At 55.6% G+C, this 26,249-nt stretch overlaps 5 protein-coding genes across 5 annotated transcripts; 1 reads left to right on the forward strand and 4 right to left on the reverse strand.

Annotated features, from left to right (window-relative positions):
- Positions 1-130: 130 nt before the first annotated feature.
- Positions 131-2,500, reverse strand: HER10_EVM0004197 (uncharacterized protein). Its single transcript, XM_035473849.1, has one exon. The coding sequence runs from the start codon at positions 2,194-2,196 to the stop codon at positions 637-639; it is 1,560 nt and encodes a 519-aa protein (XP_035326760.1). The 5' UTR covers positions 2,197-2,500; the 3' UTR covers positions 131-636.
- A 1,738-nt stretch (positions 2,501-4,238) lies between these two features.
- HER10_EVM0008696 (glycosyl hydrolase) lies at positions 4,239-6,632 on the reverse strand. The gene has a single exon (XM_035478208.1). It carries the CDS (start codon positions 6,085-6,087, stop codon positions 4,348-4,350), a length of 1,740 nt encoding a protein of 579 aa, XP_035327083.1. The 5' UTR covers positions 6,088-6,632; the 3' UTR covers positions 4,239-4,347.
- A 3,804-nt stretch (positions 6,633-10,436) lies between these two features.
- On the reverse strand, positions 10,437-13,118 carry HER10_EVM0011971 (rhamnogalacturonate lyase; the record flags this gene model as incomplete). Its single annotated transcript, XM_035481377.1, has 1 exon — positions 10,437-13,118. The coding sequence occupies exon 1, from the start codon at positions 12,450-12,452 to the stop codon at positions 10,437-10,439; it is 2,016 nt and encodes a 671-aa protein (XP_035327351.1). The 5' UTR covers positions 12,453-13,118.
- A 1,088-nt stretch (positions 13,119-14,206) lies between these two features.
- On the reverse strand, positions 14,207-17,669 carry HER10_EVM0010564 (WD domain-containing protein; the record flags this gene model as incomplete). Its single annotated transcript, XM_035480020.1, has 3 exons — positions 17,380-17,669; positions 14,617-17,317; positions 14,207-14,532 (listed from the first exon to the last, which is right to left on the reverse strand). The coding sequence occupies exons 1-3, from the start codon at positions 17,500-17,502 to the stop codon at positions 14,207-14,209; spliced, it is 3,150 nt and encodes a 1,049-aa protein (XP_035327236.1). The 5' UTR covers positions 17,503-17,669.
- A 1,111-nt stretch (positions 17,670-18,780) lies between these two features.
- HER10_EVM0008003 (histidine acid phosphatase) lies at positions 18,781-24,936 on the forward strand. Its single transcript, XM_035477541.1, has 4 exons — positions 18,781-20,484; positions 20,597-20,618; positions 20,849-24,265; positions 24,333-24,936. The coding sequence occupies exons 1-4, from the start codon at positions 19,272-19,274 to the stop codon at positions 24,649-24,651; spliced, it is 4,971 nt and encodes a 1,656-aa protein (XP_035327029.1). The 5' UTR covers positions 18,781-19,271; the 3' UTR covers positions 24,652-24,936.
- Positions 24,937-26,249: the final 1,313 nt, after the last annotated feature.

Consider the following 26,249-nt stretch of genomic DNA (forward strand, 5'->3'; position numbering starts at 1 on the left):
TCTGGTACTCCACCATGGCCCGCCCATCACATCATTATCCGATTTCCTAAATCCCCGGTTCTTGGAAGGTGGATTCGAAATGCAGTAATGTAATAGGTCAATGGTGTCGAAAGCTGTTCGTCGTGGCGTACGGAGGACTCGACTACTCGTCAGCCAGCCGCGCGGGGCGGCTCAACGCGGGGTTTATCGCTCGGAACACCGGCCGGAATCCCCTCGGAACGGCTCCGATTATAAGCCTAATACACCCATTGTCAACCCAATCCCAGTGCAAAGGGCGCCGTTTTGACAAACGAATGTCAAATATGCGTTTTGGACCCTCCGCCCTAAAGTGACATGAGCGTCGCAATTGAGTTTTCTTGGCCGCTGATCCCGGCACTAAGGGTCAAGTCCGAAATCTACCTAGTATGTGGTGTTACTTGCCATGTGACACCAACAAGAAAGCTGCCACCGAATCCACGTTGATCATGAGTTTTACTAGTTTGAAGTTTTAACTTTCTTGATCTTCCCTGGGCTACGCTCCTATCATAAAGCTCCAAGGGTTTGATAAGTCAACAACATGTGACATCTAATAAGTACTAGGTAGCCATGGATTGCAAATCGCCAATCAACACGGCACCTACACTGATGCCAAACTACTCAATCGCACTCAAACATCTTTGTAGTGCTCACATTGATCCGGCTCCAGCTCCGCCGGTTCACAACGCAGTCCCAGAACATCATGGGCCAGTAGACGTGATAGAGCCACCACATCGGCAACGGATCCCACAGCTCAAACGTCCCGTCCTTCCAGAACAGCACGTGCTCGACAAACGTCTTCACGGACCGCCAGTACGCCGCAATCGACATCCGGAAGAGCAGCACCCTCGCCGTGGGCAGCAGCAGCAGCGTGAAGAGGTCGTGTCCGATCCAGTAATACTTGGCCGGCCGCCTCGGCGTCACCACATCCGTCTCCAAACTGCCCCCGAAGGTTCCCGTCTCGTCAAGTACGCTCAGGTACTGCTCCACCATGTCCGGCGTCTCTCCGAACAACGCGACAGCCGTGTGCGCCCGCGGGTTACACTCGATCGGATACAGCTTCAGCTGCTCAGGCTTACATCCATCCCCCGCCTCCGCCGCAGCAACGTCCTCGTGGCTCACCATGAAATCGAAACTCAGGTGGCCCGTATACGCATCCCCAAACGACGCAGCCTGCTTCCGCGTAAACTCGAGCATCGCCCTCGACAGCGGCGACGAGGCCGGCAAAGCGACGTAGTGCATCAGCAGCTCCGCCGACCGGCACGCCACAAACGCCCTCACCTCCCCGCGGACCACGAGCGCGTGCGTGCAAAACTCGTCGCCGTCAATGTACTCCTGCAGCAGCCAGGGCTCCTTGTCCGACATGCCCAGCCACTCGAGGTGGTACACGTGGTCGTACGTCTCCTTCTCCGTCGGCAGCGGCAGCAGCGTCATGTCGCCGCGGCCGCGGTCGTTGACGCCCACCGACTTTGCGATGAAGCGCGGCTTCCTGTTCTTGGCGGTCTCGGAGTCGGCGTCGTAGGACAGGCCCCCCGACGCCTCTTCCAGCGCGGCCAGCATCTCGTGGCGGCTCGTGACGAGGTACGACTCTGGCACGCGCAAGCCCGTCTCCCGCGTGTGGTCCATGAAGGAATCCTTCTCGTGCAGGATCCGGGTGCGCGCGACGTCGGGCTGCACGGCGCGGCACCGCGTGCGGGCCTCGACGACCTCCTTGACGACGCCGTCCTCGACTGCGGAGCCGACGCCCGAGCAGCTGACCCAGAGGTCAACCTTCTCCCGCTCCACAATCCGCAGCACCGAGTCGAGGTACGGGTCGGCGCCGCCTCCGGCTCGGCCGGGCTTCTGGAGGACGTGGTAGGCGGCGAGGGCGGCGGACCGGCTGCCGCAGGCGTGGGGGGAGAAGTCGGCGCCAACGACGCGGTGACCGGCTTGGTGGAACAGTCGTGCGAGGGTGAGGCCCTTTGTCATGCCGACGCCGGTGACGAGGATGGTGCGGCGCTGCTGCTGCTGGCGGTCCGTGGCGGCGGCGGGATCGAAGGCCTGGCCGGGACGCAGGAAGCGCTGCCACGCATAGCTTAGGGCGAGGATGATCGTTGTCAAAGGGATGAAGGCGATGCTGATGACGATGAGGACTAGATCCTTGAGGATCTGGCCAAAGGGGTCGGCTGAGGCGGCTTTCATGGTCGCGGTGGTGCCTGGGTTGGCCCTTTGAATGGAGTATTGCTTCACTAGAAGGTGATGGGATCAGAAGAAGACGGGAAAGTGTAAGCAGGTAGGTCGCTGGGACCGAAGATGAGACGGCGAGTTCGCTGCGTAACGCCGTCGCAGGTTTGGAACAGCAGCAAGCAACGACATCCAATTGGGATGGGAAAGCCAGCTCGGTTGGACAGGTGAAGATGGGTTAGGAAGGGATGAAACAACCTTTCGCGCTGCGTGTCCCAATCTTCGTCCCAGGATACACGGCGGGCTGAGGAATGCGGAATTGAAAAAAAAAAAAGTGTGGCAGGTACGGAGTTTCTCTCTCTCGCACACAAACACCTACCTACACGCGTACGCGGGCATAGGTATCATGATGACCTTCTTCCCGAAGGCTCCGACGCACCGCTCACTTGGGTTGATAAAAGTATACCTTACGTCATGGACTACTGCAGCTATTGGCGCGAACGCACATAACTTTACCTACCTTAACCCCATCGCCTCGTCGTACCTTGCCTTAGGTAAAATACGCGCCAGAGTGATGTCTCACTGCGTCAAATTATTGGCATGTTGTGTGAGCGACGGGAGCTTCAGCTCCGTCTTCCAACCGGAACGGACCGGATGGGGGGCAGAGTGGAGGATGAGATGTCGCAAGCTCCGAAAGCGAGGTTTTTCAAAAAGTTTTGACAAGTGGGGACTTCTCTTGTCTTTTCTCTTTGGTTGAGAATACGCGCGTTGTGTATCATTCTGAAGCTGTGGCTTGAGTGTCAGCGTCGGACAGAGTTCTGGCTTTGCAGGCTGGCTGGTGCCATGTGTTGTTGGAGATGGGAGGATGCGCGGATCATTGACTGCCTCTGCAGGGATATCTGAAGTCAGAGCCCCCCACAGGAACTTGGGGAGCCAAGACTTCACCCCACCTTCGTATATAGTGTTTTAATACATAATACTGCACCTCAACATGATGGGATCAAATATGCCTATAAGCATCATCAAGTGGCATTGGTCGACGACTGTACTGAGTAAGGTAGTCTGAGCTTCAATACATTCCTTCAAGCAAGTTGCTCAAAAAAAGGTAGGACGGCAGCAGATGCCAAAGGAAAAAGGATGAACTGACAAGCCGTCATGCGAAGAAGAAACGGCACACGAGCATGAATACCTTACAAACCATCCTAACATGGAGGCCGCTCATCCTTCCTGTGTCAAGCCAGGATCTCGTCCCTAATACCAAAAAGAAGAAAAAAGAGGCTTTGCCTGACAGGAACAAGGGGGGAAACACAACCCGCGATGGTCTACAATTTCGATTTCCCCCGCATAATAAACCACCGAAAACCAACCAACCGATCTCCCCCCGAACGATCTCCCGTGGGTAATTTAAAGCGGAAGCGATCAGCAATGCGCCAGAAATAACTTTCTTTCGCATATTGAGTGTTATTACTACCTACACAACCGGCTCACAGCCCCGAGCGAACGAGCCAACGAACCAACGGATGATCGTTCCGGAAGATCTCCTTTTTGGACTCTCGAAAGTTTTTGCATCAGCCCTCAATTTAAACTCCCGCGCCGATACCACCGTGGAGACACCCCTTGAAGCTCAGTCCTTCTAGAATCTCTCCTTTAGTCGATGGCGACCTAGCTCGAGGGAGTTCTCCTGTGGATCCATGGAGGGCGACCATCAGTTTTAGTGAAGTCATGAGTCTCGCAGAACTGGTGATCATCAAATAGTGCATGTATGCGGTGGAAGATCATGTAGTATTATCTCTAACACGTCTCTGCCTCAATATGTTCGCTTGCCCCCGTGCAAGCCTAAGCAAAGGACTATCCAAAACGAGACTATGGTATCATTACTCATTAGAGTCATTATTAACAATAAGCAAAACTTTCCTGTGCGCCGCCCGAGCTGCTCTTGTCTTCCTCAGCTCGGGGCATCAAAGGAGTGTCCGTGTGTTCTGAGGGGTATCCCGTTCTTGATCAAGTCTAATCCGTTCGTTGCCGTTTTCCCCCTGCGCCCAATTAGAAAGAAGGAGTGTGTTGCAGAGCGGCCATGTGAAGTAAAGCAAAATTTCCAACGCCTGCCCGATGATGGTGATGTCGATCCGAAAGGTCTGAGGACGATTAATCTCTCAAAAGAAGTCCCGCTCACGCGACGGCAACGGCGGCAACAATGGAGTCGAGTGCTGAGCTGTGAGTCGGCCCGGAAACGCCTTGCGCGGGGCCCGACCAGACGACACCCATCTTGCCAGCAGAGTCGCGGTTGGCGTTCCAGTTGCTGTCGGCGTTTTTGGTGATGAAGGTCTTGAAGTCGTTGTTGGGCGCCGCTTCTTGTAGGTATCGCAGGTTGCGAACAAAGATGCCCTTGAACTGGTTGCCGTCGGAGCCGCAGTTGGGCTCGCACGTGTCGTGCAGGATGCCGTTGTCGTCGGCCAGCTGCTTGATGGCCGCCTTGGCAATGTTGGTGGCGTCTGTCAGGACCGACTTGTCGCCATTAGCCTTGCTGAGCTCGACGAGACCGCCGAGAACGACACCTTGGTTGTAAGACCACACGTTGGCGCCGTTGTTCTTGCAGTTGCCGTCCAAGCCGTCGTTGATGGTGCCCTGGGCGTTGATCATGCCGGTGGCCTTGAACCAGGTCCACTGATCAGTCGCGATCTTGAGGTAGCTGGCCTTATCGCCCGAGATGCGGTTGGCCAGCGAGGCGGCGACGCTGAGGTAGAGCTCGTTGGCGATGGCGTTGACGTACTTGCGGTCCTTGCTCCAGTAGATGCCGCCATTGCAGTTGGTATTACCGCCGGTCTTCATATCTGCAAAGATGCGCACGGCCATGTCGAGGTAGTCTTGGTTCTGGGTAACATCGTAGGCGCGGATCAGGCCGAGCGCCCACCAGCCTTCGTCGTCATAAAACTCGTTGATGAAGTTGGGAAAGCCCTGAGCGCTCATCTGACGACCTTCGATAGGCAGCGGTACCTCGCGCTTGGTGATGGCGTACGAGGTTGTGACAAGGCCAGCGGCGTTGATAGACTTGGAAGCCGATGCTGTGGCCTTCTGAGCCTGCTGGAATGTGTTCATGAGGATGCCTCCGATATTAAGCTCGTTAGCAGCATCCCGGTTCAGGTTGGCGAAGTCGGCGAGGGTGGTGAAGGCGTTGGCACTGTTCCACCAGGCGTTGTCCCAAAGACCAGAGCCAACATCGTACCAGGTAGATTCGAGAGTGCGAATGGCGGCAACGGCATTATTGGTGTACGAGGCGACGTCTGCTCTCTGGGCAATAGGCCGAGTGGACATGAGAAAGACTGCCCGAGCTGCGAGCCCTCCAACGTTGGCGACCATGTTGATGATTATTAAGTATAAGGAGTTGACTAAGGAGGCGGAACAGTTCGTCTGGTCTTCTTCTCTGCTCGAGGTAGAGAAGTGAGGGGAGTAGTGGAGGAGGATATATGTATTAGTTGCAATGGCGAGGGCAAGGAGAGGCCACTTTCGGTAGAGAAGGACCGGGATGTTAAATATATCAGGAGCGGGCGAGGATTTCGGTCCATGTGCCCCTTGTCCAGGTTTCCTCCGAACTGGTGGACCGGCACAGCAGTAATGGAGGTGGTGGGAAGAAGGCGGGTACGGACAAGGCGATGAGGAGGGACGGTAATGCTGATCCTGGACGGCAATCTTGGTAGCAGGGCTCTGAGAAAGTGGAAAGCTGGGGCGGAAGTGGCAGCAACAGGAATGGAAGCATGAAGATGATGGGTTGGAAGAAGCGGAGATGTCGTCAAGGTGAAGATCAGCGTCGAGGTGGGATGACGAGGAAGAGGAAGGAAAGGATACATGTAAGCAGGAGCTGGCGCAGGCGCGGCTTTTGCCAACGTCCTGATCCTGCGATGACAGCGCCATGATCCTTTTTGCGTGTGTCTTTACTCGCAGCCTGGAAACAAGCACAAAACAAAACAAGGCTTCATCTGATGTTGGGATCAGGAGCTGCCTTCTCGTCGAGCCAGCACATCGCACGCGGCTGCGCCCTGACAGGGGCCACCCGGCAAAGAAGTACGAAGATCACAGTCAGGGGTCAGACTGTGGTGGCCAGTTGGTGTATCTGGGAAGAGAAGGAGGAAGAACCAAGGAGCATGGGATGAGATGATGACCAGAGAGGCAAAGCGCGAAGAGTCGCAAGTACCGAGCAGCCGTATTCCGTAGCAAAGGGCAAAGGGTAAAAGAGCAAACTCGGGAAGTACAGATAGCAAAAGGGGCAAGGCAAGACAAGGGCGTTTGAACAGCGGTTCCTTGGAGAGCGAGCGGGTCGGTAAGCGCTGTCGTTCATTGGGAGAGATTCGAACGGGACGAGGGTCTACCGCCAGCTCGGAGACTCTTTGAGAGTCTTGGTTGCTTGGGAGTCGTTGGAGTCTTTTGGGGATGGGGAGCTTGAGAGCTGAATGTGTAAAGGTGACTGGCGGTAGATGGTGTTTCAGACAAGATTGTACGTTATGCTGTGTTGGAGGGCGGCGCGAGACCGCACCAACTGCGTCTGCGGTACAAGGTACTTTGCGAGGTACCTGGTGGTTTGTCCCATCCGGGCTTGAGGTACGTACTGTACCGGACCGCTTATCGGGCGATAAGGCACTTGTGACGAACCTTGAACCCGAACCCATCGAGCCAGCGCCTGAGCTGTGAGCACTGAGCAGTGAGACTGTGAGACTGTCACACTCACAGCGGCGCCAAGTTCCAACGCCCAGGAACCAGAGATCGGTATCCGGGCCTTCCATTAGCCACGGGGTGCTATGACCAGGGGCTTAAAGCGTGTTGCAAGCCCCATGTCCCCCTTCAGTCTTGGGTCTCTTGGCTGGGACACCTGGGACTGGCCCCCGGGCAGGAGGGGATACCCTGACATCTGCAGCCCCTAATTGGGAAAATCTGCACATCGCGCACCGCCACGTGCGGGTCTTTCCTTAGTTTCCTCCTCCATTCCTTCTTGGTCGAATCGTCTGGTCCTCAGAGTTACCTGAAGCTCCTGGTGTAAGAGGGGGACGTATCTTTTTTCCCCTTCTCTTCCGTACACATTCCTTTGCGTCTTTCCCCTACGATGGTACACCTTGCTCTCCACCCTCATAGAGTTGTACTCCGATATGCAACGGGCAGCTCAATCTGACTAGGAACGCCTAGGACAGCTACGAAATCCCAAAGGATGCTGATCCGCGAATATCTGAGGCATCTATTCCAGCATGATCAGGGTAACATCCACAGAGACCCCTCATGATGAGGTCGCACGTTACACTTGCCCACCAACAAGCTCCGACTGCTGTGATTCATTCCCATGATCCAGACTCGCATTCTAGATCTGCGCTTTATTGTCATGTCTGTTCACTCACTCCGAGTCATCCTTTCAGTCATTGCACAGCATCGCAGCCTCGGGATCAATTCGTTCGCCTCATGGATGCATCATCACCACATCGTTCACCCAGAGTTATTGCTCCGCTGACGTAGCCGAGCAGGAGGGATCATCAAGCTTGTGGACGATGAAGGGGCTCCAGACTCAGATGACAGTCCGATTCAGACCGACTATTGACAAAAGTCCGCGAACCTTGTCCTCCCATGCGCATGACTGCGGCGTGCAGTCAAATATTGGCAAAATCATGTTCATAGAGTACGGCTCGTCATCCAAGACTGACCAAGAACCGTCCAAGAACTGCAGGCCCTGGCGTCGACGTCGCCAATTCGTCGCTTGACAGCTTATTTCCCACGGCAGCGGCGCAGAGGCTGATCCTCAATGCGGTGGAGCGCCATGGAAAATTCTTTACGAAGTATCCGTACCGTCCTTCTCCTGAGTGTCGACTGGCGAGACGGGGAGCCAGGGCTCGCTTTGTTTCGAGGAGCTCAACAAGATTACCTCGACATGCAGAACACCAGAGACATGCCAGCAAAGACACCAGAGGCATCAGTGCCACCCTGGTCCCGGGGGGTGGCTGACGACCCGAGCTGACAGCGGGGATGGAGGGGCATTTCTCGCATTCCCACTGCCGGGGACCACCTCGCACCACGAGCTGGCCCGCAACCTGCAGGTGGGAGCCGATGTTGAACCTGGAGCTTTGGATGACAACAGTCATGATGGTTTTTGGCATCAGAACAGCCTCTCTTCTTCTCTTTGCGACAACAAAGCTCTCGTCTTTCGAATCAGCATGCTCGACGTGGCAGGGTCGCAGTACTGGCGGCCAAGTGACCCTGTGCAGAACAAGAGCAATGCTACGATGAGGGAAGATCACGAATCAGCCTCAATGGAGCCGTGACCTTGCTCAATGCTCTGGCGATCACTTTGGTTTCGGCATTCGAACATGAGAGGTCACACCGACATTCAAGGCGGCCCGGAGCCTGCGGCCCAAAGGTGCATCTTTTGGATGGATCGAAGCCAACCAACTATCATCCTTCGAGCAAAAAGTGCTGCCTAACTCAGGTTCTCACTGTAGGCAGCGATGACGAGACGGTGATACCACGGTTGTTGATACTATTCTCGTCATCTGCCCAAAGTTCTTTGGGTGAGGGATTTCACGGGCACGAATCGATAATCAGAGGAATGATCTTTGGTCAGAGACAGCATATGCAACATTACGCCCCATCAGCCTTGCTCAGCGCAGCCGGACGATCATTCACTCATTCTGGAGAGCCTAAGAGCTAGCCAGGTACAGGCACAGCATCGCTCCAAAGTCCCTTCTAGATAGCTGCGTGCAGGTGGGCAGCCCTACCGACCGTCATATTGGGCGTACAGACTACAGCTTCTGTCCAGCCCGGCGATCTTTTGCCGGCGAAGGCCTAGTACGTCCGCTTCTTCTGCCGCCCAACCTTGAATTTGATGCATACCGAGCACCAGCTCACCGTTGCACGGCATACGTTTAGCCTTGGCCGCGGCACTTACGTCGCGAAATCCTACGATTTGCCTGGCGCAGCCTGCCGTCTGCACTTACATGCAGATTTGGGGGCCGGGTGGGCAGTGTTAGTGTTGTCTATCTAGGGACTTTAGCAACTGTATGGCCGGGTTACGCCCGGCCAAGACAAGAAACTACCAGCTACCTCACGCTGTACGCTGTTCAGAGCATCAGATTCAGCTATTGGAAAAGATTCGGCAAAGGCGGCGTTTGACGAAACTCTTTGGTTCCGCAGGTTTCTGCATTTCTCGGAGCATCATCCCTTTCACGGACTACGAGTCGGTTATCGGAATGCGACGTTTCCCAGGCCCTCTACGGAAGCTCATCCGGCCGAGAAACTAATTACCAAGCCCAGATATTGGTGCGACTTGAACACGAGCGCAACCCTCTGAGGCCGGTCCAACGTAGCTCTCCCGCGATTCAAGAAACGCCGCGAGTTCCAAACCGCCCTTGGAGCACGAACCCGACAACTTGGCTTGGTTTGAGACTTTGTCCTCCTTCTTTTACATTGGGTAAACATTGATCTTCACATTCATGAGAAAAGCATCACCACTTGGCATCAGATATTTCAGCCACACTCATTTCAAAGACAGACTGAACAGCCAGTATCAAAATGGTAGAGAGAAATATCATTGAGCAAGGTTCAACAGCTTTGAAACCCTGATTGTTGGGTCGCACATAGCACGCGAGAACACTCCGTACTCCGTACGTCAATCGACAAAAACTCCATCTCTTCGTACAGAATTTCCACTTCTATGCGACGCCCACGGTATGAACCAAATCGCAGGCCCAAACACGCCCCTGCCTCCTACTCCTGGGCCTGGGTAAGTACACCATCACCATCACCACCAATTTCACAATCTCTAGTTTCTACTCACCTTGGGGGTTTCTTACGCGTACTCGTGGCTGCTTGCGGTCCGGGCCTTATCGCAAAACACGACGCTCCCACCTTTTTCTTTTCTTGACAGTCAACAACGTCTTGAAACAAACCGTTTTACATCCGACCGCGCGGCGGTGCCAAACCCCAAACCTGCATTCACCTCTTTTCGTCCCTACTGCGAATCAGACTCAGCCTCTTTTTTTCAAACTGTTGCTCTTGCTTGCGTTCGTTCAATGATTCTTTACCCGTCTAGTCAGGACCCGGCTCTTCGGCACAGAGTCAAAGCTTTCCATTTTACACTTTCTCTTTCCAAAACCGGACAGTGAGAGAGAGAGACGGTTGTCTGATGAATTAAATGTTATACTTTATTGATATCGTTGATCTCGCCTCGCTTATTGCATCTACTAAAAAGGCCCCATCCCATATCTAAACCTTCAAACGACGGATTTTGTTTACTTGATCTCCAACCGCAGCGCATCATACTGCACGTAAATAGCAGGCGTAAGCACGGCGCTCTCGTAATTCGTCGCGCCGTACGGCAAGCTCAGGACGATCTCGTTCACGCCCGCCTTCAGCAGCTTCGAGTCAAAGACAAACTTGTTGGCGACGTTGTAGCACACCACCGCGGACCGCACCGCGCACGAGCTGCTCTGGTAATACGGAATCACCCACGGCTCCAGGTCCTTTCCGTTGACGTTGACGGTGTACTTCAAGTTGGCGTGCGGCTCGCTCGCGTTGTACACATCCGTGTTGCCCGCCGCCGTCTTGGCGCCCGCGAGCTGCACAGTAAAGGTGCCGTAGCGCTTCTGCTTCACAGCCGCCTCGTCGAGGTCGAAGACGAGGGTCCAGTTGTTGACGTTGCCGTCGCCGAGGTAGAGGTCCGGGCGGAGCGAGTTCCCCTTGCCGCCGAACGCCGCCCAGTGCACGTAATTGAGGTCCTGCGCGACGTCGTCCTCGCCGACGCGGAAGCGGACGCCGTCCGGGAACTCGGTGGGGAAGTCGTAGCGCGCCCAGTAGATGCGGTATTCCTCCGGCGTGCGGGGCTTGGTGGTGTCGCGGGCGAAGCCGTGGCGGTATTCGCCCGAGGACTTGTCGGGGGTGCCGATGCGGAAGACTTCCGTGCCGGATGTCTCCTCGCGCCAGCGCGCGTGGGTGGTGTCGATTTTGCCGGCGACGATTTTGACGTCGTCCTTGATGTATTGGCCAAAGATGCCGTCGCCGTAGATTGTGAGGCGGTAGGTCCCCTCTTTCACGCGCGGGATCGTGGCGTAGCCTTGGGCGTCGATGTCGGTCCAGTATTGGTAGGCTTTTGTGTCGAAGACGTTGTCCTGGAAGTCGACGCCGTTCTGCGCCAGCACGGCGATGGGCTTCGTCACGCCCTCGGGGAGGTCGACGTGCAGCTTCCAGGTGGTGCGCTGCGTGGAGGGGACGTAGTTGGGGACGAGGTGGGCAATGTCGTCGTAAAAGTCCGCGTTCCACGTCGGGTCGGCGAGCTTGGCGGCGTCGGCGTGGAGGTCGAGGATGGAGGTGCCCGCGGGGCCCTTGTTGAAGTGGTAGTACTGCGGGCCAAAGGTGCGGTCGAAGCCGTTTGTGATGTTGGGCGTCTGGTCGCCGTGGTGGTTGGACGAGATGTAGTTGTAGACGATGCCGTCGACCGTCAGGTCCGAGTGCAGGGGGCCGCCGAAGTAGGTGTCGCGCGTATTGAAGACCATCCATGCGCCGAACGCTGAGCCGTCGGCCGTCTTGGAGCCGTCGGCGAACATGCCGTAGGCGTCGACGTCGCGCCAGGTGTCTTGGAAGGTGTATTTCGTGAACCAGTCGGCTTCCTCCTGGACGTAGGGGTCTTGCGGGGTGTTGCCTAGGTACCACGTCGCGTCCTGGACGACGACCTGCTGGGCGACGGCGTCCTTTGAGGGGAGGGGCGCGTACTGCGTCGGGTTGGTGAGGAGGTGCGTCCACATGGGATCGTTGGGGCGGAACAGAGTCCTCAGCTCCTGGAGGTTTCGCAAGAAGGGCGCCGTCTCGTTGTGGTAGGCGACGCGGCTGAACATGTGCAGGCCCGTCTCGCCGTCGCGGAGGAACCAGTACTGCTCGAGGACCTGGCCCGTCGAGGCGTAGGTGTCTGACATCTTGACGCCGCCGTAAGCTACGCCGGCGGAGTCGGTGCCGGAGTAGAGCTGGAACGTGGGCTTCACGGTGCCGGGCGTCCAGAAGCCTTGCGGGGTGCAGTAGCAGTCTAGGTACGGCCCTTGGCCGGTCGCGCCGGAGGCGGTGCCGAGGAGGTTGACGCCGTCGAGGGTGAGTTCCACGACGGCGCCGCCGGGCTTCGAGACGGCGGCGTAGAGGCGGTCGTTTGCGATGATGAGGCGGTTGGAGGTCTCTGTCGCGTTGAGAGCTGCTCTTGCGCCGGTCGCGAGGACGGCGAAGGCTGTGCCTAGAGCGGCGCCACGGAGGGAGGAGACACGCATCTTGTGGTGGTGTAGAAGTCTTACGAGCTTTGGGGTCACGGTAGAGCTGCTCGCCCGACGACTAGCGGAAACAAGGGGACCGGCGAGAGGTTTTTCGTTCGACTCGATGTTCTCGTCGGAACTTCTGCTCTTCGCTTGCCTGGCCAGCAAGAAGAGGAGACCGAGAATGGGAGTAGCATCAGAGAGGATGATGCTTCGCCTTTTTATGAACGCAGGCTATTCTCCCGAGGCACCCCGTTCATGACGGGGCCGGCCCTCTTGGGCGAGTCGTTGGTGTGTAGGAGAGGGAGGATCTCGGGCATCTCATCTCCGGAATCTGTTTATTTTTCTTGGAGGGGGGAGAATACAACCCCATGACCCCCCAGCGACATATTTAGGCTGGCAGGCCCTCCCCGCAAGTCGCAGGGTTAGGTTGGGATGTATCCATCCGGATCCGAACGAGGGGGGGTTACGGATCCTCGGATAGATATGCAGAGATTGCCAGATAGGTAGCGAAGCTGGATAAGTACGTCAGCAAGACAGAGACCGAGAGAGAGAAAGATGCGGGGAAGGCCGTCCGTCCTTTGTTTGGCGTACCTGAGAGAAACACACGCAGTGGAAACGTAGAATCCGTGATGGACTCTTCTGACATGCAAGGACGACCATGTCTGCGTGGAGAAATTGAGGTCCGGACTGGCGGGCGAATGACATGGCCCAATTCTTTTTCAAAAAGTCTGGGGTAGGTAATTTACCTTTGGTGTCGTTGGGACCTTCTCCGCACGCCGCCCAACTTTTCCCCCAGACCACCCGCAAAAAAAGCCCACCGCATCCTCCGCCGATCTCCGCCTTGACTTCGGTGCCCTCTTCGCCGAGGCGAGCCGGGCCCATGGCGGCCAAGGAACCCCAAAGATTGGCAGACTTTTGAGGCTAACAAGTCACCGCCCTCGGCCAAGGAGCGTTATTTCGTTTCCATGATTTAGTCGGATTCTTAATCCTTTTCTTTCGTCTGCAGGAACCGAGCAACTTGCCTGCCCCCCTGGAAACTTGAGGTGAACGGTGAGTAAGTGAAAAGGATCGCCCGCCTACCTTCTCCCCCCCATCCCAGCATTGCGGCCGGCTTGCCGTGTGTTCAGGTTGCGTCGGTGTAACAACGTGTCGAGGGACACTGGTTGGTCCCGCCTTTCGGTTCCCCGATATAATTTCCCACGTATTGGGGTCCTTCCCCCGTGGGGTTCAGTATTCTCCTTGGCGGAACCGGATGACCGGGTCGTTTTTACTTTTTGCGTATTCCAGAAGAGAGCGCGAGCCGTAAAGTTTCGATGATGCCTGAATTTCTGGAGAACTGGCTTCGGCTTGAAGTTGCCGGGTTCATGCGAGTTTGCGTCACGGTGGTATTGGGAGCAACTCGCTCAGGTAGCTGCTTACGTACTGGTGATGTGCAGATAGATTGGTTGTTCGGCTTCCAATTGCTACAGTCTTCTTCACATCAGTTTGTGATGGGGGAGAGTGGGAGCAGTGAAGAGACCGATTGATGGGCATTGAGAGTGAACATCGAGAAGCAGGTTGCTCTTGGGTGCCGTTTGGTGGGTATTAAGATTGATTCATCCATCTCGCCAGACAATTCTCTCTACACGGAATGGCGCCTTTCCTCCTTTTTCAAGACACACAACTTCCATGACCTCCATGTCCCAAATCTTTTCACAAGATGACAACAGATAAATACAAACGCTTTTTGGTCCCGTCCCCTTACACACACTCTCTCTCTCTTCCCCTCCTTACGTCCTAGGGCTCCGCAAGAACCCGACGACACCGCTACAGTACCCGACCAGATCGTCCAGCCGCCCGGCCTCCCGCGCCTGCAGCGTCTTCCACTCGCCCAGCGCCTCCAGCAGCTCCGCGTCGGCCATGACGAGGTCAAAGTGCAGGCGCAAGAACACCGTCATCCAGGCCTGGACGAGCTCGTAGTCGCGGCGGGCTGCGAGGCGGCTCGTCAGCGCGCGGATGAAGTTGAGGAGGCCGCCGTCCTCGGGCGAGAGGGAGCGGAGCTCGAGGTCTGCCGTCGAGGGGGAGAGGGATTTGAGGTGGGTGATGAAATCGTCGACTGGTTTACATGTTAGCTTCTTCTTTCTTTTACGTATTGTAGACGGGTGAGTGGGGGTTTCAAAGAAGGAAAAATTCATCTTACAGTCTCCCGAGGCTGCGCCGTCGTCCAGCTTGCTCGTAAACGCTTCTTGCATACGGCCGCGCTCGAGCTTGGTGATGCGGGACTTTGCCTCCGTTGCGGCATCGGCTTCGGGTGCCGCGGCGCCTTCGATGAGTGACTGCTGCGGCTGCTTCCCGGCGCCGACAGAGGGCAGGAAGAAGGGCGCCTTCTCGGGGGCCTTGGGGGCCTCGGTCGGCTTGTTGCGCTGCTTGATTAGGTCCAGGTGGAGCAGCGTCTGCCAGCGGCTCTTGGGGACCAGGGACAGCGTCGTCAGCTCGGCGCTGAGCTGATCGACCGTCGGCGCCACGACGGTCTCGTCCTCCGCGTCCGCGTCACCGTCTTCGGTGAAAGCCGCCTCCAGCAGACCCTCGTTGCCTTCGCCGGACGTCGTGGGTCCCGTGAGCAGCGCGGCCTCCTTGTCCGAGATCTGCCGCGTCGGGACGTGCGTGAAGAGGGACTTGTTGGTCCAAATGGCGACGCCGAGCTCGTTCTCGATCGTGGCGGCGAGGTACTCGCCTGAGGAAGACATGGCCAGCGCGGTGCAGGGCTTTTCGAGGCGGATGGCGTCGATGAGATGGCTGGTAGGCAAGTCCCATATTCTAACGACGCGGTCCTGTGAAGCAGCGATGATCCAGCGGCCGTCGTTGGAGAAGCAAAAGTCGTTGATGGTGTCCTGGCAGCCCCAGAACTCTCTGATTGTCCTCTTCGTCTCCAGGTCGACGACGCGGACCGAGTTGTCGTCGCAGGTGAAGGCCATGAGGTCGTTTGCGGCGTGGTATCGGCACCCGGTGATGGCGGCCATCGGCGCCCAGTTGATCTGATGCACGAGGTTACCCGTGACAAAATCCCAGAACTTGATCTTGCCGTCCAGGGAGCAGGTGATGACGTTCTTGTTCATCGAGTCCACCACAATACCCGTTACTGCCTTTGTGTGTCTTCCTGTGCCGGGCGCAAAGTCACTGTTCTTCTCGGTGTGAAGCTGCACAACATCGTCGGCCTGCTTCAGCTGCTGAATCTTCAGCGCTCTCGCTTGGGCGGGGGTGAGCTTAGACGGGAAGCGCTGGCGATGAATGCCGGACTGCAAGTTGTACATATCGATGCTGCCCTCTACGGAACCGACCAGAGCGAAAGTACCGCAGGGACTGATGGCGATGGTAGAGACAAAAGAGCCGTCGCCCGTGGGGAATGCCCACCGCCCAGCTCTCTTGCGACCCCAGAACCATGTACGCGCCCAAGCGTCGTCCTTGTGTGCCGTCACGACGCTCTCCCAGCCAGTCGAGCCGCTGACTTCGGCATCGAGCTTCTTCTTGTTCTCCCTATGCTTCTGCCAGATGGGCTGGTTGCCGGGCAAGGCGCCAATACCACCGTCACGGTTGAGAGAGCTGGCGATGCAGGTAATCTCGGGGGCCTTGAGATCTTCCAGAGTCGTCGTAGGGCCCCTGGCCATCGCCTTTGCAGAAAGGATACCAGTCTTCTTTGCCAGCTTGCGGATGTTTCCTTGGCTGAGCTCGGTGCTCTGACCATCACGTCGCATACTCCATCCCCAAAGACTACGATCTTGACCACCACTGAGGAGCCACTTGTTGCCTGCATCGGCTCCATCAAAGTCGGAGGGGAGGAACTCCAAGCACTTGACGGGTGCGGCATGGCCGCTGCGCTGGTGCAAGATACGCGGAATGGCGGAGAAGGGAGTCTCGTCAAAGATCCACGTCTTGAGCGCGTTGTCCCGTCCACTGGTAACAACAACCGGCTGACCTGGCAGGAACTCAACCTTGCTAATCCCTCCTCGTACCAACGGACCGTCGCCGGACGGGGGGTTGTGCGCACTCCTCAGAACACCCATAACCCTGCCTCCATTGTTTAGGTCCCAGAACGTGACGTCTCCTGTGGCAGCGGTAGCGGTTGCCATGACACCGTCCTTGCGGCCGTCGTGACCTGCTCCCATGCCGTCAGATCTGAAAGAGATGGAAGTAACGGGTTCATCGTCGTGGCCGGCCTTGAGTTGGATAATTGGCTTATCGGTCAGGATGTTCTGGATCACCAGGTTGCCGTTCGCGTAGGCAATGGCAAGGAGTGACAAGGCTGTGGTGGACTGCATGCAGGTAACAGCGCCGCAGTCGGGGTTCGGAGGGAGAATGGTGTAGATGAGTTTGCCGGTGCTGACGTTCCAGATTTCGACCCAGCCGTCCTTGCGACCAACAAAGATCTTGTTCAGGTAGGTCGGCATATTCGTGACCCCGCCCGTGATCTCGTTGGCGCCCGACTTGCCAGCCATGGTGTAGAGTGTGGTGTAGTGCTCCAGGGTGGCCGACTTCCAAACCTCGAGTCTCGTCACAGCGCATGCAACAATCCAGGAGCCGAAGATGAGGATCTGTTGAATAGGCTCGTTGAGGTCTTCGGGGAGCTCGAGCTCCTCAACCTTCTTTCCACGTTTGAATGCCCAAAGTCCTTGCTTCTCGCCCTTCCTGGCGTCGCCCCATGCGGCGAAGACCTTGTCCTTCCATGCGAGCGTCGTGGTGATGTCGGCTGGGGTCTGGGGACGAGTAACGAAGACTAGGTTGAGACCTCTCTTTAAATCGTAGGTCTGAAGGGCTCTTCCGACGGATGTCGTGATTTGAAAAGTCGTCTTTCCGAGGGGAATCGAAGTAAAGGGGACGTTTGTGGGGGAGACGAGGCCGACAGTCTGGGAGAAAGCATTGGCATTAGCATTGGAAGACCTGGATCATCAGTATTCAAAAGACATACTCGGAAAGGCGCAAAGATGCGCGAGGATTGACGTGTCGCGGTGGCAGGCTTGGAGGCGACAGTAAGCTTCTGTCGCTTGACCAGAGGCCCTTCTTGTTCCGAGTGAGGCATTGTGGCGAGCATGTGGACTTGGCGGACTCGAACGCCTTTTGCGGTTCGTTCAAGGCCCTGAGATACTGTCTGTCGAGTCGTCGCCCGAGATTTTTTTTCCAATCTTTTCGAACAGACGTGCCTTATCTTATCGCAATCAGAGATTCGCCGGGCTTTAGCCGACAGGTGTCTTTGGCCCCGCCATTGACGATTGAGGGGCGCGGGGCAGGTTCAATTGAGATGACCTGATTGGTTCTGCATCTCCTCCTGCGAGTTTCCCAAAACGGCTGACTCATTCCTAGACTAAAAGTCATTGGAATGCCCTTCAGGAAGATGATCATCAATCACCTCATATACTCTGTAGAGGGCGCCACGTAAACCAGTAGTAGGTAGTTGACAAAGTTCTTCCACCGAACCGTAGTCACTGTAGACCATGATATGCACCTCTTCTTGGGTGCTCGATCGGCTCCATGGAGTTTGGATATTGGACTGTGTGGAGGACCATGTTATGAAATCACGACCATTGCTGGGTATTACAAGTTGATGTTGCGTTCGCCAGCAGCAGAGCCTAGAACTTTTCATCCAGTCTTTGGATTTGGGACAACCTTATCGTGCATGTGCGGAAGAGGGGTGGGAGACTAAGGTCAAGTAGTAAGGCGCCATTGATTGAGGCTCGAGGTGTCAGAAGCTGCATTCAGCTTCATGATTCGCCGGAAGCCTCCAGCTTGACAACGTTTAGTGAACAGGTCCAGCTGTCAAGCGCTGGCTGCATAAGGTAAGAAACCTACCTTACCTGAGCATTTCCAAGGTCTCGGTTGGTATTGCTAGCCCCCCACCTCTTCTTCACCCGTCAGCCGTCTGTGTGCCCGCCTCCAACGTCATCCTTGCTTCTGCCATGCCTGCATCTAGAACGTTTTGACTTCTCCCTCGTTGCATTCTCTCGAGTGCCATGTCTTGGCTTGTGGGATTTCTAGAAAGTCCCTCTGCTACAGTGTGAGCTGCTCTCGCTTGTGCCTACAGCCGCCGCCCCGCCACCTTGTCTCACGGCACACAGCTACATACATCATCACGATCGCGGCAACAACTACCTAGGCCTTGGTGGTCTCGCAATCGCTCTTTCGGCGCGCGAACACGGGAGAAGCAGGAGCTAGTAAGTTACTGGCTCTTTCATGTGTACGTAGTAGGGAGAAAAGAAGACAGGGACAGGGCTCTGTGGTCTGTTACGATTGCTTGCCATTCTCTAACCTCGGTCGTCCAATGGGAAGGCCACGCAGGAGGTGCTGCACGCCCACGTTCTGGCGTCGCTTCTTTATCTGCCATTCGGACGGTACCTTTCTTGCCCAATGATAATAACCTTTTTCATCTGGATGTAACAGCGAGCCCTCAACTCCAACTACTCCAAACTCCAAATTTCTCGCTGTAGACTTCACGTCATTTAAGAAACCCAAAAAAAAAGTCTGCCACTTTTTCTCGTCCGGTGGAAACCCCTCATCTTCCATCCTGTCTTGCGCTCTTTCACCTTGAGAGGTTCCAGCACCCTGATCGCTGGGTCGCTGTATTCCTACCTTGCTCGCCCTCCAATTCTTGCAATCAAGGTACGAATACGGTACGAACCAACCAGAGAACAAAGCAACAAAGCAAACAAGAAAGAAAGAAAAAAGAGAGAGAGAAAACTGCAAGGTTGTAGCGTCTACGACCCAGGCCCAGCAATCGTCGAGTCAGCAGCCGCCCCTCCAATACCTTCCATCTGATCAGTGCGCGTCTGAAAGGTCTCTCCATCGCCTCTGGGCGCATCTGGCAACATGGACCGACCGAATTTTAACACTCGACGATCCGTAGATAGTGCACGCTCGGCTACCGCTACCAATCCTGCTTCCCCTGCCACTGCCGCCGCGCCTGCTTCTCCCCTCAACCCTCACTCTTCCCAAACTTCGTCATCCTCTTCCCATTCGACAGTAAACTTGTCTGCTCCTACCGACGTTCCTCTGCGATCGAGGCCTGGGCGCTCCGTCTCGCATTCCCTCAATCTATCCTCTTCTGCCAGCAGGAAGAGCCGACATGCCGAGCCTGGAACGACCGACGCCCACTCTGCCTCTGCTAGCCTTTCCATGCCCCCGCCCTCTTCGATTCCTCTAAAGAGCCCGAGAACTTCTCTCTGCCGCACCCGCCGAGAATCCAACAACTCGCTCGAAGCCTGGAGCGATTCCGCCTTGCAGTTTACCGACGTCGACGAGGTCGATAGTACCCCACGCCTCATGTCTGGGTCTAGCCAGCAAGATTCCACCGCCCCATATCGCCCCCTCCCCGAACCCGCCCTCACCTCCCGATCATCTTTTTCTTCCGAGTCCGACCTCAAGGACAAGCGCACATCCGTCTCCAGCATCTTTTCTGTCTACTCCCTGGCCTCGGCTCGCGGCGCCGCCCCAACTTCCGTCCCCGCCACCCAATCCTCTGCTGCTTCGACAAACGGCTCCGACGGTGGCCCTTCGCGCTCCGTTTCCGGCATCATGTCGTCAGGAAAACCAGTCACGAATGCCTCGCAACCCGGTGCCGAGCTCTCCAACGTTACTGTGACCACCTCTTCGAACGGTCAGAATGCCAACGCCGCCCCGGGCGGTCATCACCTGGCGCCGCGCGAAACCAATACCCATACGCACCACGAAGTAATCAAACGGCCTCCTCGTCCTGCCCAGCCAACGCGATCCCGCAGCCGCAACAAGCGCAGGTTCAGCGGAAGCACTGGCGCAAGCAGCCACAGCCCCAGCAGCGATCGAGGACCCTACCACAACAAGGAGAAAGAAGAGGGTCAGTCAAGAGATACAAGCGCGCCTCGACAACGTGTACCGACAAGCTCTAATGCACCTGCAGTCAAGCCAGCGCCTTGGGGTGTTATTGGAGTTTGCGCTTTGGATGTCAAGGCCCGCAGCAAGCCTAGCAGAAACATTCTGAACCGACTCATTGCTAACCGCGAGTTCGATGTCGTTGTGTTTGGTGACAAGGTCATTTTGGACGAAGGTAAGCCGCCGTTTCGCTCACTGGAGAGGAGCAACCTAGGTTTGAGCAAATCGGAAAACTAGGAGCTGCATTATGTCGGAAATTTTTGCTAACCATTGTTTTCGCCATGTAGAGGTCGAAAATTGGCCCATGTGGTGAGTAGTCAGAATAGTTCTTATGTTTCGCTGACGGCTCGGTGAGCCAAAACAGTATAGCCTCTCTCTGCATCACCAATCCTTCAACCCATGCACACTACATCTCCCATCTCTCACAGAAGCCCGACCAGTCATAGGCAACCTTTCAACTCTACTCCCTATTCATCTATAGTCGCCGAGGCCATCACGAAAGTGGTTTTCTTGCGTACATGTACTAACAATTTCCTCAGTGATTACCTCATCTCATTTTATTCGGATGGCTTCCCCCTGGATAAGGCAATTGCCTACGTCAAGGCGAGAAAACCGTTCTGCGTCAACGATGTGCCGATGCAGAAGATTCTCTGGGATCGTCGTCTATGCCTCAACATTTTAGACGGAATTGGCGTGGCTACGCCGAAACGCATCGAGGTGAACCGAGATGGCGGACCTAAGCTTTTGACCGCAGACACTGCAAAGCATATCAAGGAGATTACTGGTATAACCTTGGACGCCGAAGATCTGGGCTACAATAGGCTTCCCCGCAAGGTCGAGCTTCTCGACGACGGCGACATTCTCAGCGTCGACGGTGCTCTGCTCAAGAAACCCTTTGTCGAGAAGCCCGTCAGCGGTGAAGATCACAACATCATCATCTACTTCCCCAAGTCCACCGGTGGTGGTGCTCGCCGGCTGTTCCGCAAGATTGGCAACAAGAGCTCCGAGTATGATCCAGACTTGAACATTCCTCGCGCTATTCTGGAGCCAGAGAATAGTTACATTTACGAAAAGTTCATGAGAGTTGACAATGCTGAGGACGTCAAAGCCTACACTGTGGGTCCCAATTACTGCCACGCAGAGACTCGGAAATCTCCAGTTGTCGACGGTGTCGTCAGACGAAACACGCACGGCAAGGAGCTGCGCTATGTCACGGCATTGGAGCCTGAAGAGAAGGAAATCGCGAGCAAGATTTCAACCTCTTTCGGCCAAAGAGTTTGCGGCTTCGACTTCCTGCGGGCTGGCGGCAAGAGCTATGTCATCGACGTCAACGGTTGGAGCTTCGTCAAGGATAACGACGATTACTATGACCACTGCGCCAACATTCTCAAGGATGTCTTTGTCAAGGAGAGGCTTCGCAGAGGTGGCGTCACCTCTCCCGTACCATCACCTTCTCCCTCGGATATGACTGATCCATTGGCATCACGCGGAAAGGAGAAGGAGGCTTCGCAACCTATTCCTGTGCCACCGGCGCAGAACAAGTCCGTGACCAACGTGTCGGCCGTTTCTGAGAAGCTACCCCAGGAGCCGAAGCCTGTACCAGCGAGTGCACCACCTCAAAAGTCGGAGAGTGCACTCCCCTCTGCTGTCACCAGTTCGTGTACCAGCCCTACTCTTCCTCCTCCACCTCCGCTAGTAGATCCTGCAGTGGCGAGCGTCCCTTCCACCGCAGGAACGGGGTCAGCGACTCCATCCGCCGCGCCTTCGCTACAAGGGGAGGGCGCTGCGCCTCCTGCAGAGGAGACTCCAGTGCCGCCGCCACCACCGAAGCACTCTTGGAAACTCAAGGGCATCGTGTCCGTCATTCGACACGCTGATCGAACTCCGAAGCAAAAGTACAAGTTCACTTTCCATACAGCGCCCTTTATTGAACTACTCAAGGGTCACCAGGAAGAGGTGCTCCTCATAGGAGAGGCCGCTCTGGCCAGTGTACTGCAGGCCGTAGATGTCGCGTTGAGAGCTGGCGTAGAAGACCGTGCCAAGTTGAAATCGCTGCGTAATGTCCTCGTGAAGAAGGGCGGATGGGCTGGCACCAAGGTCCAAATTAAGCCAATGTTCCGAAAGAAGAAGACGGAAGAGGTCGCAGTTTCGTCAGGCGACGAGCTTTCACAAGTCTTGAAAGAAGGCGTCGAAACGGACTTCGCAGAGAAGACTGACGATGGTGCCGCAAAGACAGAAAACTCTTCACCGTCCAGAATGCCACCAAAGAGGCACGACTCTCTGTCTGGTATGACCATGTCCCGCATCACAGCAGCAGAGGAAAGCTTGGTCCTGGAGAAGCTTCAGCTCATTGTGAAATGGGGCGGTGAGCCAACACATTCGGCACGTTATCAGGCCCAGGAACTGGGTGAGAACATGAGAAACGATTTCAATCTGCTCAACCGAGATGTCCTTGACGAGGTTCACGTTTTCAGCAGTTCTGAACGTCGCGTTACTACCAGTGCGCAAATTTGGGCCTCTGCTTTCCTGGATCGCAAAGACCTCCCTGAGGACTTCATCACTATCCGCAAGGATTTGCTCGACGACTCCAACGCTGCCAAGGACGAGATGGACAAGGTGAAGAAGAAGTTGAAGGGCCTTCTTCGCAAGGGTAACGAGCGACCTTCCCAATTCGCTTGGCCGGAGAAAATGCCCGAGCCTTCAGAGGTTCAGACGCGCGTTGTCCAACTCATGAACTTCCACCGTCGCGTAATGCACTACAACTACAGCAAGCTGCACAACGGTAGTGCCGTTGCTTCTTTGAATAATGCCATTGCAAACCCGGGTTCCGAAAAACCTGCAAGTGCCGAGGCATCAGGCTCGACAAGCTCCATGTCCTCCTCACTGTCTCAGGCGAATGCGGTGAGCAACATTCAACCCAGATGGTGTTGTGGCGAGGATGCCGAGCTCTTCAGGGAACGCTGGGAAAAGCTTTTCGCGGAATTTTGTGACGGAGAAAAGGTCGATCCTAGCAAGATCTCCGAGCTTTATGACACGATGAAGTTCGATGCTCTGCATAACCGGCAGTTCTTGGAATGGGTATTCACACCGCCCAAAGCCATGCTGGAGGAGGAGTACGGTATCAAGGACAAGGAAAAGGACAAGGACAGCAAGGACGGCAGCAAAGAGGCGAAGACTGCCGAGAAAACATCCGATGAGGGGAAGTCGTCGCAGGACTCCCGCGAGGAAAGACGGGATTTCTCGGGATCCAGCGATAAGGCGGACAAGAGTGAAGCCAGCAAGAGCTCGACATCTGTGAGACGCATCTTCCGACGGCGGTCGTTCCTCAACGGTCTCCGACACGTCGAGGCAGCCCCGCCTGAACAGTACTTTCACCTCTACAAGAGCAACACTCAGACCAAGGCAAAGACCGATGCCAGGTTTGAGCCGTTGCGGGAATTGTACCAGCTTGCCAAGGTTCTGTTCGACTTCATCTGCCCTCAAGAGTACGGTATCTCTGATGGGGAGAAGCTGGAGATTGGTCTTCTGACATCGTTGCCGCTGCTCAAGGAGATTGTCCAGGATCTTGAGGAGATGCAAGCATCGAACGATGCCAAATCCTTCTTTTACTTTACCAAAGAGTCTCACATTTACACCCTGCTCAACTGCATCCTTGAAGGAGGAATCGAGACGAAGATCAAGAGAAGCACTATCCCGGAGCTTGACTATCTTTCGCAGATCTGCTTCGAGCTGTATGAATCGGAGACCAAGGCCCCTGCCGCCACACCCGACGGGGGCGAGGAGCAGACATTTGCCTACAGCATCAGAATCACCATTAGCCCCGGATGCCACGTCTTCGACCCGCTAGATGTCCAATTGGACAGCAAGCATTGCATCAGCTGCGCTCCGCGACGCAGTCTGACCCCTCACGGCGATTGGATGCAAGTGATCCGCACTCTGAGGGCCAAGTTTAACCAGTAAGTTTCCCTCCAGCAAATGGCTTTGCTGCCTTTTGGGGTGTGATGCTAACGAGTGGTATTGCAGAGTCAAACTTCCCAAGACGTTCCTCGCTGTGAACTTGTCAGATCTCTTTTCTGTCGAAGACCATGAACGACGGGATAGTGACAGCGAGGGGCTCGAAATGAAGGGATTGCATCCTAAGCCCAAGGTATCAGAGCAGCAAACCACTACCCAGTCAGAAGCCGAGAGCGGAACAGGAAAGGAGGAGCTTGTCTCAGCGGGCCAGGCTCTTGCTTCAGCCTCGTCGGTTGTCATGGATGATGAGGAGCCCGTTAGCCCGAGAACCAAGCCTGACGCTTCAACCGAGACAATCTCCCAAGTGGCAGCAGACTCTGCCGAGTGATCGAGTCGGCATACTTGGCTTAAGTCTTGTAGTTATCGAGACAGGATTACAAAGATACGGTGGGAGGTATAAGATGTGAGAGAACAAGCGATGGACAGGAGGCAAGAAACATAGCATGGATAGACTCAAGCGCATTATTAGCAACAATAGCGGAAAATCAAACAGTATCATCCAAGACCTCGGCAAGTCGCTGGCAATGAAGGCAAGACGATGTTGAGGTGCAACGTCATTGGAGTTGTCGTCAGAAGTTGAATGTGACGCGGGCCGAGCTCGCCCCAGCATTGGTCTTGCGGGCTAGCCAGAAGAGAGTCTCATCCATGGTACCGTACCACTGCTCGGCAAAAGGGAAAGAAAAAACATGGCATCTCGCAAGGTCGGCAACAAAATGGACGATGCACACCGCAATTCCGCATCACCCCTGTGGTAAATCCCATGAGGTGCAGCATCGGCTGCAGGGTTTTGGGGTCTTCAATTGCCTTGAAGCGCATGGCAAAGTACGGATATCCGTTGCAAGTACCGCGGAAGCGAGACGGCCAGAGGGACATGAGGTAGTATTCCAAGGGAAAGTACCCTCGTCGTACCTTGAGACGGGCTGACAGCTAGTCTGAGGGAAATGGGTCGTGGTTACGACCATTTTTTTTTTCGAGCAAGGTCATCTGTCTGGCTCGCTTATAAGTTCGATACGGACGCTGAATATCGACGAGGGTCGGCAAGGAAGGTTTCAGAATCGACAGATGTGAAAAGGTTAGTTTTTTTGGCGACTCGGAATTGCAAGTCCGGTGCTTGTAGTTACCTGGCTCGTCCCGCCCAGTTCGTCCAAGGCATGATGAAATCTGGTCCTACCTCACCTTGACTGGGGAGGGGTCCCAGATTGACGGCGATGGACAAGGTCCGAACTTCAGACGCTCCCGCGTGCCGCGTGTGGATCATTCTTCACCACGCCCCAGAATTTTATTCTGGATCGGATCAGGCAAATGGTCAGGTATGGACAAGGGGCCTGGAAGTCCCGCAACGTTGAAAATCGATAGAAGCGTTGCCTGTGGCATGGAGGGGGAGGGGAAACCCCTCTCTCGCAGTTCGTGCTGTAGAGATAGGTGTGGTTGCGCGCCCCGAAGTAGTTTTGAGACTTGGTTCATCATAGGTCCACGAGGGTCGCGCGCCCTGTGTCTTCATTCCTCCTCCTCCTCCTCCTCCTCCTCCTCCTCCTTCTTCTTCATTTGCGCAATGGAGAGAACGACCGGGCTGCGATTGTGTGCGAAAAGTGTAGCCGTCCAATAGCGGCAAAGCGGTCTCGCAGGGGCAGGCTTCCGATCCGCAAGGATGGGCAGGGAAGTGCTTCAGAGGGCCTGTTCCTCGCCTAAAGTATTCGACTTCTCGAAGCTATCGGGTCTGGGGTACTTGACGCCTGGCAGAAGGGATGGTTGATGAGGAACCAAACCTTCGTGCTGCCTCGGCTGGAGTTTTTTTTCGTCGCCGGAAAGGATCACCGAGACGGACAATAGATGGTTTTAAGGCCAGCTGAGCAACGTGTCTAGACTCATTCAGGTCAGTCGATCCTCCGCTCGTCTGTGTGGCTAGAATGGGTAGCTGAAGCTTGC

The sequence above is a fragment of the Colletotrichum scovillei genome, assembly GCF_011075155.1.
Source record: "Colletotrichum scovillei strain TJNH1 chromosome Unknown Contig00011, whole genome shotgun sequence".
Lineage (NCBI taxonomy): Eukaryota > Fungi > Ascomycota > Sordariomycetes > Glomerellales > Glomerellaceae > Colletotrichum > Colletotrichum scovillei.